Source organism: Mirounga leonina, unplaced genomic scaffold, assembly GCF_011800145.1.
Source record: "Mirounga leonina isolate KUSES-001 unplaced genomic scaffold, KU_Mleo_1.0 Mir_199, whole genome shotgun sequence".
Lineage (NCBI taxonomy): Eukaryota > Metazoa > Chordata > Mammalia > Carnivora > Phocidae > Mirounga > Mirounga leonina.
In genome coordinates, this window is record NW_023270498.1 from 10,985,848 (window position 1) to 10,999,899 (window position 14,052).

The 14,052-nt window shown below is 42.8% G+C and overlaps 1 protein-coding gene across 2 annotated transcripts in view; it reads left to right on the top strand.

Annotated features, from left to right (window-relative positions):
- GLI3 (GLI family zinc finger 3) overlaps positions 1-14,052 on the top strand; it is a 273,042-nt gene that overhangs the window by 9,969 nt on the left and 249,021 nt on the right. For both annotated transcript variants that reach the window (XM_035026515.1, XM_035026516.1), the window contains exon 2: positions 4,438-4,599. In XM_035026515.1, coding sequence (XP_034882406.1) covers positions 4,479-4,599 — 121 coding nt within the window. In that variant the 5' untranslated portion in view covers positions 4,438-4,478. The remainder of the gene's footprint in view (positions 1-4,437; positions 4,600-14,052) is intronic.

Here is a 14,052-nt window from a genome sequence, read left to right on the forward strand (position 1 = left end):
GAGCGCCGTGCGCCCGCCCGCCGAGAGCCGCAGGCCCGCCGGGGCGGCGCGGGGAAGCGGGACAGGAGTGCGGACCGGCAGCCTGGCTGGAACCGTGCGCGGGGCCGCACGCGGGGCAGCGGGCGTGGGGGCGCAGGCCGAGCCCGGGAGCTCTCCCGAAATGACCCCGGCCCACAGCCTGGAGAACTATTATAATAAGAACGGGGACTCCTCTTTGCCGTGATGAGGTTCCTGGGGTTTGGTTTGGTTTTTTTCACGGCAGCTCTGAAGACAGGGCCACTGGAGGCTTTCTGCGCGAAGGGGCCGTTTCAAATGTAGGTCCCCCCAAGAATTGCCCAGTGTGGTCTGCTGGCGTCTTTCTTGAACTGACTTTCAAATGGAGCCGTGCACCAACTCCACCGTCACCTGGTCAGGGCCTCCAGCAAGCTTTAGATGCTTTCTCCTGTAGTAGGAGGTTGATGCAAGTTCAGATTTCTAATTCAGAGAGGAAAGACCCACCTGCAGGCAGGTTGCTAGTGGGCGAAGGATTAGGTTTAAAATAGGGTCTGGAATTAATTGTGCCCTGGGTTTAGGCCTCCGGGAAATTACAAAAGGTTCAAGGGACGGTTGAATGGGGAAAAGCCAGGACTGCTTTCAGGAAGGAATTTTTATCCCTTCATTTACCTATGCAACTTCATGCTCTAGCAGGTCTGCACTATCAGAGATTTCCTTGGTTGTTTTTTTGTTTTGTTTTGCTTTTTCATCTATTCAAGCTGCTGGGACTTCCAACATCAGCTACAAAAAAAATTTTTCTCTTTTTTCTTTTCTCCATAAGCATAAAAAGTCAAGGGGCATGCCAGCAAATCTTGCACGTAATGTTGCATGTGGTGGAAGGAGCTGAGGAACAGTGTGGAGTTCTGAGAGGAGGAAACGTGGTGGGGGCGGGGTGGGGAAAGTCACCTTTCATTCCCGTCTAAAAACCAGTGGCATGTTTTCCTCAGAGAAAAATCTTTGAAGTGAAGCAGAACTGAAAAAGTTTTCCTTGCAACTTATGTTCTAAATAAATTATACTTTATTTAAGAAATCCCAGGTTTTAAAAATAGTACTGTGGGCCACTGCTTCAGTTAGGTAGGCTTGAAGATTCCACAAGGAATTTTTACTGGACACTTCTGTACCTCACACCTTCAAATATCAAATCAGGACTGAGTTTCCAAACTGGGCTTAATGTTCTATGGAAAAAAAAAAAAAAAAAGAAAAACCAACCTGCCCCTACTGCTAGAAGCAGACCCTCTTCTGCTAACTCCTCATGCATAGTTTTGATGAGGTGTGAGAGCCTAGAATGTTAAAACTTTCCCCTTTGTAACTGACAGGGACAAAGTTGTGTTTTTATCAGTAAAATAAGCTGATATAATTTATAGGGATATACAGGAAGCAGATGTCTACCTTGGCAAGTTGCCATTTTTATAGCCCTGTTCCAAGCATAAACCACACTTTTAAATAATTAGTTACTAACTAATGAGATCTAAAAATAAGTTGTCAAAATAGAAGAAGGGGGTAGATTCTTGAGTGACCAAGGGCCCATTTTTTAAAAAAAATCCATTTCGAACAGGGAGAGGGGGTAGGAATTGGTATTCTCTAAGACCATTAATTAGTGCAATTTCAGTCAGTGCCTGGGGCTTTACCTCTTCTCACGTGAACCTCTCTCTCTGGTGATGAGTATTTGGAGGGTTTATTGCTTTGTTAAAACGAAGTCCTTTGCTTGGGGGAAAAACCAACAACTCCACAAAACCCAAGTTTCTCAAGGAACTTTGGTGACTTGTCACCTCACTACTGTTAATTAGCTCCCTCTACTAACGGACAGACTTATTTCTTAGCCAGGAAGGAATCCTATCCTTTCATTTTTTTTTTTTTTTCCTGGTCCCTTGGCTTGTTTCCATGTGCAGTTTTAACTTAGCAAACTCCATCCAAATTCGACCAATAAAACCGTATGTGGGTTTTGAGGGAAACAATTATAGTAAATGCCTGTTTATCCAAAATGGTTGTGAATGGAGTGTTTCGATGAAATATTCCTGTTGAAAACTATTAGTTTTTGTATAATTCGTCAGTTTTCGAAGAAACACTGGATATGAAAGAAAAGATATGTAGCGGAATCAATGGTGATTAAGATTGAAGACACTGCAGGATTGTCCGGGTCACCAGGTCATCTCAGGATCGTTTATTTACTCGGTAAACATTCTTATGGGTATGAGGTGCTAGGAAGATAGCCATGGTGCTTGTCTTCATGGAGCTTAGGATCTGGAGGGGAAGCTGGCCATGAAGCCATTCAGGAAAGATTCTGGAAGATGACTTCATTATTGTGATGGGCGTTGGGAAAGGCTCATGGCAGGCTGTTGAAATTCAGTAGTCTGGGCTGCCACCCATTCATTTCTTCATCCAGTTGGCAAAAACGTCAATGGGTACCTGTTGCACTGGACACATAGCAGTGAACAGAAATGTGTGGAACAGTTGTCTGCAAGCTTTGCTGAGCCTAATGCTTACCAGTGCTGGCTAAAGTTTCCAGGGGCTACCTCCGAGACGTCAGGGATTGGACCTGGGAATTCGAATGTCTTGGAAGCACTGTGGCAAGGCTGATCCAGGTGGCTCTTGTCCGACCTTGGGAATCAGTGCTCTGGACTGGGTTAAACTCTTCTTGTGGCATACTTTAAAGATGATATTAACATCAGTTTTGCGGGGAGCATACAGGTTCTCGATCTGTATTCATGGAAGAGCTTGGAGGGCCCGTGATCCCTTGGAAATCAAATGTACACTCTTTGGTGTGTGTTGAAGGGTATTTTTCTGGGGAGAGGATCCATAACTTTTAACATCTTAAAGAGGACCGTACCCACCTTCCCCCAAGGTTAAGTCCCAGATCCCAAGGTGTGATTCCATCATGTGACAGATGAGAGATCTGAATCGCGGGGTAACTCCAGGGGGCGCCATTCAGGTAGCAGCCCCTAAAGAGGCTCTGGCCTCTGGACCAGCGCCTGGCCTCAGCCCAGTGAAAGGAGGATCAGCAGCTCCTTTACTGTGGTACTTTGTTAGCGCTCTTTGACAGATGTTTCAGAATTTGGAGTGGATCTCACAATTGATATGCAAATTTAACTCAGTGCTGCTTTTTTTCTTTTTTTATTCTAGAAAAGCTGTTCTTAAGTAACTTGTGTGTTTTACAATGAATGACAGTGGATAATCAAGGCAAACAAATGGGGGTTAGCAGAAGAGATATATGAGTATTTGGAGGGTTTATTGCTTTGTGCCCGGCAGCCTCTGGATCTTAAGCTTTTCTAGTTACTTGAATTCCAGACCAAGGGGAGAATTTCTCATACAATAAAGAAAGACTTTTCAATTCCCTTGCAAATTTGAGTTAAGGCTGACTAAAAAGATTTCATCTGGTATTTTAACCCTTTTAGTCGGTTAAGCAGTTGCTTGTTTTATTTCAGTAATCGTTGTTTGGATTGAACATGGTGGCGTCTGCTAATGCCCACCATGAGTGTTGCAATCTAGACAGCTTGAGGAAAACATGCTGGAGAGGACACTTTTCATCTTGCAGTCTTTGCAGGTGCAACTCATGACTGCAAAAACAAACAAACAAAACAAAACAAAAAAACAACAAAAACAAGAACCAAAGAGAGGAGTCAGGGCACTTGCCTGTAGCTGGGTGTTCGTATTTCTTAAGCGGTCCCAGTCTTTGCTCTCAGCAATCTTTTGACTTTTCCTGTGGGATCCAGAGCATGTTGTTCTGTTGCCTTTGTTGGTTTTAATAATGTAGCACAAATGAATTGAAACGTTCTCATGTCTTAAGAAAGCCTAAAGAGTACGGTTTACCTTGGTGAATTAGGATGAAGGGGCATTTTGCAATTCAGATATATCAGGTCAGCAGACATCCCGAGCTTCTTGGCCCACATCACGCTCTGTTTCCAAAAGTGGAGCTGGCCTTGGGCTTGAGAAATGGCCATGCTCTTTGAAACACCTAATTAATACTTAAAAACCTTCCCCTTTTGGAAAGTTATCGCAATGCCCCTCCCTATAAATTTGGCCTCCTGAAGAGACACTTGTAGATGTGGCTTACAAAAGTAATGCGACCCTTGGGTTTCACACCATAAACACAGCTGAAAATTGAGATCTTCAGACCACTTTATAACAAATGCCCAGTAGGAATTTGGGAAAAGTCTCACATTATGGATACTTCCCTGCCTTCTCCTTTTGCATGTGTCGGACAGAACTTGACTGGCTTGTTATTACAACTTGGAGGTATTTTTGCAAGAAAAGTTGTGGGCAAGGGTCTTCCAGATTTCGAACTCCTTAAATAAAGCTCTTAGACCCCTCCTCAGGCCACAGGTGAAGTGGGCTTTTAAGTGAGATTTTTTTTTTTTTTTTGGCCCACTCTTCCTGGAAGTTGATGGCGCTATTGTTTTGTTTTAGGCATTCCTGGTAGCAGAGAGCTGAAGTAATGAGAAGGCATCATGGAGGCCCAGTCCCACAGCTCCACAACCACTGAGAAGAAGAAAGTGGAGAATTCCATAGTGAAATGCTCCTCGCGAGATGTCAGTGAGAAAGCCGTGGCCTCCAGCACCACTTCCAATGGTGAGCAGCTGTGGGCATTACCAGCATCCGAGCCTAGAGTCATTTCTGTGTTCTCTGCCTTCCTTGTCCATTGAACATTTGCACCTGGACCAGGGTTTGTTTCTTTAGAGGTTAAAGAAAGCAAAAGGGGGGTGCGGGATGGGCAGGTTTTAGTGAGCTCTATTTTGGCACCAAGACTACATGTTTTCTTCCAAATTTTCTAATTTGAGATGTAAATGTGATAGGTTATTTATTATAGGAAGTTCCTGTTGTGGCATTTTGGAAATCGTCTTGATTAGTCTGGCAGGAGTTCAAAATACTTTGCATTTCACATGGAAAGTCTACACTGGTTGGAATAATTAGTTATTAGTTATTACAAAAGACGCAAAAGTTGCCTTGTCAAGATTTGGTGAGAGGATCCCTGCCTCCCCCACCAACTCTGTGCAGTTCATTCGAAAGGATTTTAAAAGTTGTTAATGGTTGGACCTCAAGGTAACACTGGTATCTGAGACGCAGGTTTGGCTGTTGGCTTATAAAAATGGACTGAATTGTGTTCACAGATAACACCTAGCTGCTGTTTCTGGGTGCTATATATATATATTTTTTTTAATATTTTAAGCACAGTGTTGAGAGGCATTTCAATTCAAACAGGGAGCATTGCAAACAAATTCCAGAGCCCCCCTCTGGAAAAAACCAGACTGAACAGGTTAATGGTGACCGCTTCCTTTTCCCTCTTTTCTACTGTCCTAGGCCAGTAGGTGCCTTTGCTTTTTGTAGATTTCATAGCCTCCCCAGCCTCCTCCCACCACCCTCCACTTTTCCATGTGCCCTTGAGAAGAATGAGCTGGTCTTTTCTCCAACCTTTAGGGCACTGCACATCTGGGCACCCTGATTTGCATGAGCCAACCTGCTCCCTCCCTCCCTGTGGGTTTTTATTTATTCCAAGAAAGACTTTACTAGGTTGACTTATAATTTTTTTTTTTTTTTTACATACAACTGGACAGTCAGAATCTACTTTGGAAGGTAACTGCACCTTCCTTTCCTGACTGTGGCCTTGTCCAAGCTGACACGGAGGAGCCTGGCCCCTGTTCCCCGTGCCCATCCCTGTCGGAGGCTCCCCTTCCTGGATGTCACCAGCGTGCGTTGCTGGCTTGGCTGGGCCACGGGAGGGGCTGGTGTTAAATCTGCTGCTAATGAGTCCAGTTTTGAATTGATCCTCAGGGACATATATTTATGTCTGAGTTAAAATAATGAATTTACATACATGTGGAAATTTGTCCCTATTTCTCCCTTTATTTGTGGTATTTAAAGTCCGGACTGGATCTTATTTTAATGGAGCTGGATAGTTGTGTTATTCTTCCAGTGTGGTTAAAGAAGCCCTGTTTTCGCCTTTTAAAACATCACGTGACCCTTGTTTCTTTTTTTTCCCTGGAATTCATAAAAATTAGGCAAATTTCTTATTCCAGAAATAGAATCAGTACATGCAGGGTAGGTTGTTTGATAATTTTTAATAGTGATGTTGTAGGAATGAGCACTTTCTGGGTGTTACGCTTCGCGAAACATGAGCTTTTGGTTATCTACAGCTTGTGTGTGCATGGGCGGGTGTGAGGGTGTGCAGAAGTGTGTGGGTATGTGCGAGCATGAGTGTATAGGAGTGTGCATGTGGTTGTGAGCACAGGTGAGAACGAGTGTCCGTCGGCTGCCCTTGTGGACCCTCTGGAAGGCACTGTCCTTGTGGAATTTCAGCAGCCTCGCCCAGAGGTCGGGCTGTCCCGCAGAGGTGGGGCTGTCCCGTTGAAGGTGCCGCCACTCCTGCTCCTCCCACACGTGCTTTGGGAGGGTTTTGGTGCCGCTGAGTTTGTCTCGAGCCGCACTGACCATGAGGTCCTCTCATGAACCTGGTTAGGGGCACTCAGAGCAGAACCAACCTAACCAGCCCTGTGGGAGCCAAGCAGTCCCTCGAGAACATTAGCCAGAGAAGGAGCAGTTATGATTCACGAAGTTGGTCCTGTCGTCTGAAGTAATCACGGATCCTGAACCAAACTCTCCTAGCTTTTGGCCCCATTGGCCTGTGTCCTTGAAATACACGTGGCCTCCTGAGCGTAAAACCTGTCCTGTTCGGGGCAGATGCTCATGAGGTTTGCAGGGCAAGTGCCTGCAGGAGAGCTGTCCTGCTAACCCGGCCAGCTCTATGTTCCCAGTGTTCCTGTTTCTCCTAAGGGCTTTATTAAATGTTTATTTTGGGATAATATAAAGACCCCACCAAGTAGAAGAGAAATGGAAGTGGTGGTTTTATGCGTGGGTTGCAGTTCTCCTGGAAGATTCCAGGAAAACCGGAAAGCAAATTTAAAGACAAGAACAAAAACCTTTTGGTTCGTGATTGCTCCGCGTGAGCAATGCTAATAATTGTACCAGGGTCCTTCACAGGTTTTCCTAACTAGTTCAGAGCCTCTTTGTAGTCCCAGGATCCTGCTCCAGGGGCTGGAATGACCCAGCCTCTTTTTTGTTCTGCAGACTCCTACCTGGTCTCCTGCTTCCCTCCACACTTGGCTGGGGTCATCCAGCTCAGCGGGGGGGTGGGGGGGTGGGGTGGGGGAGGTTGGCAGGGTTCGGTCCAGGTTTGGTTTGGGTTTTCCTGCACGTGGGGCTGCTGGTGTGCTGGGTATTGCTGGCAGGTGGCTGCCATGGCCTTGATCATCAGTTCTTTTGTCCGCCCTGTCTCCTGTTCTCTCTTTTCTCTTTCCAAACATTTCAGTGGTGCCTGGATACCTGCACTGAAGCCGTTCACACAACGCACATTAAGATCATGTCCATCCTATCGTAGCTAGTACTAATTGCTGCTATGACCAGGGGTGTTCTTGGGCTTTCTTTACAAAGCTCTGAAATTCAGGGATTTGTCCATGAATGGCTAAAGATGAGTTTAGCCTCAAGAACCAAATGGATGTAATACATGCATTCCACCCCCCACTCCCCCGTCCACAATCTCATGATTAAAATCCAACAAAACAAGCAAACAAAAAAATTTTGTTATTGGTGCTGTGTTAGGTTGACTTAATTAACTTTTTCAGCCATTATGTGCTACGATTTGTTCCCGATTGTGAACCTTCTAGCCAAACCACACACATTCCACTGCATGTCCTTACACATCTGTTTTCTTAGTTTTCTCAGCTGAGTATCTAGTCCTAGAATAACATTCATACAGAGTTTTGTTTAAACACACACATTCGCACAACCCAAATGTATGGTTCAAAAACTGAACAGCCTTCTAAATAAGCATTTGACTCTTTAACACTGAAATTTAAAATGACACACACAAGCGAAAAGCTGTTCTGAGTCTTGTATGGGGGAAAAAGACAAGCCACGTTTGATTTTTTGTAACATTGAAGAGCCTATATCAACCTAGAAAGCATTTAGTATTCTTACCCAGGAACCACAATGTGTGTGTTTCATGTGTTTGATTTTAAGCTTTAATGTTATTTAGTAAACGTAAATGACAGAAGAAAAGACTTTCAGTTCTCTGAGTTTTTGTTAAGTGCAATTGTGAATGAAGGATTATTTTTGGCATCTAATATATTTCACATATACAGTGAGTGCCCACATATTAGGTGCCATTGTTTACTTAAAAACCACCAAATGTGTTAATATGCTAGCACTGCAAGTAAAATTCCTTAATAATCTGTTTGTTGCTGGTATGGATTCATTGCTTTCAAAGCTGCACGTTCTGTTTTGTAAATAGTAAATGGTTTTTTAATCCAGATATTCTGGCGTTTTAAACACTGTCCTTATCCTGTAACATTTTCTTCCATGATTTGCAATAACTGACTTTTCAGTTTGAAGTGTTTTATATCATTTTTGGCCTATGATTTTCTTTGAAAAGGGTAATCTGATCTTTCTGATTAACTTACTATTCTGCTTTAAAAACAAGAAAGGCCCTAATAATGAACGTATGTAGGCCGTGGTCTTGGAGATCTTTTATTGGCTCTGATGGTTATTGGGAACATACCTTAAGTGATAGAAAGCAGAAATTATTATCCTAGTGGTGATGCAATGTGAAACCAGAGTTGATAGGTTAGTAATGGAGAGGAAGTTCCGTGTTCACTCTGTTTCTTTCAAGAGGAAGGACTTGGTTCTCCTCTGCTTAAAAAAGACTCTTAAAGGTTTGTAAGGGGAGAGTGTTATGGTCTGCAAATATGTAAGGAGATACTTTTTTTTTTTTTTTTTTTTTACTTTGACCTTTGGTTATTTCCTGGCCCTGGGATTTTCTTTTGAACTGTCCAGTAACACCTATCAGTGTATCGTGATAGCAATTGGTCTCCTGGCTGGGAGTAAGGTGGCTCAGAATTTTGTTGGGAATTTGGAATTCATTGGCTCTTCTCCACCATGAGCTCTTGTCTCGCTGAATTTTTTTTTTTTTTTTTTTTAATGGTAAGCGAGGATGTACTTAATTCTGCTCAGAAATGGGTGAGTAGTTTGTACCCTGTAGACTGTGAGTTTTAGTTTTCTTGTGCCTTTAGATGTTCAACACCCCCTTTTTTTTTTCTTGGCCACATTTTGTTTCCTGGCACATGACAGATGGATGGGAAGGGCTGTCAGATAAAATGGATTCCAAATTATAGGATGTTGGTTAGGAGAACCAACCTTTGGTTGATTAGGTTTGGGGATGTGAGGGCTTGGACTGAGTTCTGCACCAGGTCTGGACCGGCTGTGTGAGTGCGGGCAAATTAACTTCTCAAAGTCTCAGTTTCCTCATCTTTTTAGCAAGAAGGTAATGAGACCCACTTCACAGGATCTTTAGGGGATTAAGTGAGGCAGTGTCTGTAGCCTTCTGTCGGAAGAGCTTAGCAGATGTCAGCCATTGTTCTTGGTCAGAGCATGTGGATGAGTTAAATGTTATGAATCCAAAACAAAAGGATTGTGTTTTCTTGAAAATACACATAGGTTTTGAAATGAAGGGAAAAATGTTTGGAAAAAGTAATTTTGAATCTGCTGGACTCTTGAAAAATAATTCAAGATGTTTCACAAATCCTGAATGTGACCAAGTTGCACATCTTAAGGAAGGATGGATAGCAAACTTTCTGTGCCATTCTTCTGAATGGTTTCTTAAGCCAGAAAATCAGGAAGATAATTTTGAGAAAATTTATTTTGAATTTTTTTAAGCTTGAAAACTAACATTGATTATATGGCTTAGCATAAGAAACAGCATGTGCATGTCCCTTTTCTTGATTCTTTTTTCTGGGGTAAAGTGTTTCCCATTTAGGAGATGGTTTGTGTTGTATCAGAGTTAGATTTTATGTTTCACCTTTTTAAACCAACTAACTAATGATTGTTAATCTGGTTCTCATAAGAGCCCTGGCTCCCTTGCTCTCCACACTCACGTGTCCCTGAACCCGGCAACCTCTGATTCTTATTTAGGCTGAGTAGATCACCTTTCCTGCAGTCACCCAGGCTTGAAACTGCACCATCACCTTTGACCCCTCCGTCTCTCATGCTTCCCACATCCTACTAGTTTTGAAGTCCTGGTAGATTTTCCTCTGTAATTATTCACCCCTGTGTCTCTTCAGGCCACCCTACTGCGCTGTGCTATTTAAAACCTACTACCTCATGCCTAGACAGTTAAAATAACCTTCTATCCAATCACCTTGCCTTTGGTCTCTGCTCTTCTCATTTATGGGACTTGTTCTTGCCAAATTAATTTTTTTTATGGTTCCGCTCATGCCATGCCCCTCCTCTAGAACCCTGAATGATTCCCAGCTACATATAGAATACTGTTCAAAAACCCTTTGATTAACATTTAGGTATCTTCCAAAATTTGACCGCAGTCTGACTTTCCAGTCTGATCTGCTGCTACCATACTTTCCCATCTGTAACCCATATTTTAGCTAAATTGAAGGGCTCTTTGTTTTCGTTGATGTTGTTCTTCCACAGAATGAGTGTAAATTCTTCTCAAATGTGACAATGTCCTCCCTCTCTCTCTCTCTCTCCATACGGTCTTGTGTCCTTTTGGGAACTACCTGGTAGCACTTGGTTTTTTGGGTATTTTATTTATGATGATTATTTGCATGAATAGATTAGATTAGATTTTAGAGAAGTTTTAGGTTTACAGAAAAATGGAGCAGAAAGTATAGAGAGTTCCCGTCCACCCCCTAACCCCCTTGATCCCCCTGTTATTTACATGTTACATTAGTATGGTACATTTGTTAAAATTGGTGGACCAATATTGGCACACTGTTATTAACTAAAGTCCATAGTTTTCGTTAGGGTCCACTCCTTGTGCTGTAGATCCTGTGGGCTTAGACAAATGTATAAGGACACGTAGCCACCATGACAGTATCCTACAGAATAGTTTCACTGCCTGAAAAATCCTCTGTGCTCCACTTATTCATCTCTCTCCCCTCTCCATAACACTTAATGTTTACCTTCTAGTTAAAATTTTTTTGAAATTTAAATTTTAGTTAACATACAGTGCTATTTTGGTTTCAGGAGTAGAATTCAGTGATTCATCACTTACATACAACACCCAGTGCTTATCATAAGTGCCCGCCTGAGTACCCATCACCCATCTAGCCCATCCCCCAGCCACCTCCCTCCATCAGCCCTCAGTTTGTTTTCTGTCATTCAGAGTCTCTTATGGCTTTTTTCTCTCTTTCTCTCTCTCCTTCTTTTTTACCCCCCCTTCCCATATGTTCATCTGTTTTCTTTCTTAAATTCCACATATGAGTGAGATCATATAGTATTTGTCTTTCTCTGACTGACTGATTTCGCTTAGCATAATACACTTTAGCTCTATTCATGTCGTTGCAAATGGCAAGATTTCTTCCTTTTTGATGGCTGAGTAATATTCCATTATGTATATATACCACATCTTCTTTATCCATTGATCGGTCGATAGACATTTGGGCTTTCTCCAGTTTGGCTAGTGTTGATAATGCTGCTATATACATCAGAGTGCATGTACTCCTTCAAATCTGTATGTTTGTATCCTTTGGGTAAATACCTAGTAGTGCAGTTGCTGAGTCATACGGTAGCTCTATTTTTAACTTCTTGAGGACCCTCCGCACTATTCTCCAGACTGGCTGCACCAGCTTGCATTCCCACCAACAGTGCAAGAAGGCTCCCTTTTCTCCACATCCTCGCCAACATTTGTTGTTTCCTGTGTTCTTGATTTTAGCCATTCTGACAGGTGTGAGGTGGTGTCTCATTGTGGTTTTGATTTATATTTCCTTAGTTAAAATTTTTTGAAAGTAGCACCTGGTTTGTACCCCCCATGCTCCACCCCCCCTTCAGTGTCTTGTGCTGGGAGGTCCCCAGCGGACATTCAGTGGGCCTGCACAGTATGATGCACAAGCCTGCCAGGATTTATAGCCACTCCACGGGGACAGGGGACATGTGGAGCCCAGCGGCAGTGTTAATGCCAGGGCTTGAATCCCAGCTCTGTTGCTTCATTGCTGTGTGATCTTAGGCTAAATACTTAACATCTCTGAGGCTGGCACCATGAGTAACCCACCATGTCAGCTATTATTTGTACTAGGCTCTTTTGAGTGTAAGTCGACAGGATTTCGTTCACGGGCACTTTTCATCTCGTTCTTTCAGCGCAGCATCATTTGGAAATAATCTAGGAGTGGGTAAACTTTAATCTGATCAAGAGAATTAGAGGGTATTGGTTTGCAGAAAACTCTTAAAATGTGGTCCTCAGGACGTAGTTTAACAGGCAGGTAAGCGGATGACAGGAGCTGCGATCAGCAAACTGCCTCGAATCACTGGTCCCGAAATTGGCACACGTTTGGATTTAACTAATCAAATGCTTTCAGGGTCTACTTCTCATTCATAAATATTCATTCAAATTATGGGATGAAATCAGTAAATCTGTGCTAATGGGCTTCCCTGAGGGTAAGCCTCCTTTTTCCTGTGTAAATAACTATTGGATTTCTCCTCTAAAAGGACAATTCTTGGGCACTCAGATAAATGAGGAATGAATATCAAACCCATCTTGCCAGAGCTTTCCAAACTTGCGAATAAAAAGCCACCGCATGATGTGTATTGCTTGTGGAAAGTTTCTGGGCTGCTTTGATTGCTTGTGATCAAGTGATGTGGTTATTTCACATTTCCAGAAATAAACTGGTCAGAATCAGAAACAGTAACCGTAACAGTAACAGCAACAGCTCAGGGCCAAAATGGCGCTTGTGGGTGGGCATGCTCCCTCTGGGGAGGTGGCTCAGTGGCCTCTGCCTCCTTTGGCCCAGGTGGGGGCAAGGCCTGCGTGTCCAGGCAGCTCACAAGGTGGGATGCTAGAAGGTTGCCGCACTGAGTACTGGGTCCACCAGGGTCCCAGGCAGAGAAGGAGGTGGGGAGATGGAAAAGCAAACATTTCTGTGTTATCTTGTTTACGTGGAAATCTTTCCACATATATCTGTGGTCATTCACATTTATTTAAGAAAACCGGGGCACCTGGGTGGCTCGGTCAGTTGAGTGTCTGCCTTGGGCTCAGGTCGTGATCCCAGGGGTCCTGGGATCGAGCCCCACATCGGGCTCCCTGCTCAGCAGGGAACCTGCTTCTCCCTCTCCCTCTGCCTCTCCCCCTGCTTGTTTGCTCTCTCTGTCAAATAAATAAAATCTTAAAAAAATAAAAATAAAAAACCTTACATGGTGCATAATTCACTCTTTTCGTTGTGCATTTCTGTGAGTTTTGACAAATCGATAAAAGTCACGTACCCACCACCACAGTCAGGACACAGGTCCAGCACTACCCCCCACCGAAAATTTGACAAATACTTCTTTTTTAAACTTGGCTTAGCAATACATGCCATAAGAGTCACCAGTAATAACAGGAAGCATTAGAACTACAGTTGCTGCTTGACGTTACGTGTATTTCGTGTTTTTAAAAAGTCCGTTTTTTTTTTTTTAGGCCCTGTTTGCATAGTTTTTCCCTTTCTTTTTAAATATTTCATGTTGAATTGTTAGTGGAAGTAAAATGTTATTGAAAATTGCCCAGAAATATATGACCTAGTGTCTCTGTTAGTCTGTCTTTTCTGAGTGTCCAGTCAATGTATTGTTTCCTTTTAGGCCAATTTAAAATATCCTTTTACTTAAAACTACAAGGCACTCCTATTAAAGAGGGCTTTTTCTGCTGTTGTTTTGCCTCTATGAATTAATTGCACAAGAATGCTAGAATCAGAACATGTAATGCAGCTCCAACCTAGAGAAGAAATAGCAAAGCCTTTGTTAAATCTGTTTTCTTTCTTTCTCTTTTATTTTCTTTCCTTTGTTTTTTTTTGTTGTTGTTGTTATTGTTTTTTTGTTTGTTTGTTTTTGGTAACTTCTTTTTCCCCTCTGCTTTTATAGATGGGACTTCATCTTAGGTAGGGGAAATTTTTATTATAAAAGTTCTTCCTACTCTGACTTAGACTTTTTTTTTTTCCTTTTTCACTCCTTTTTTTTTTTTTTTTTACCCCTTTCTTTGACTCTTTCCTCTTCTCG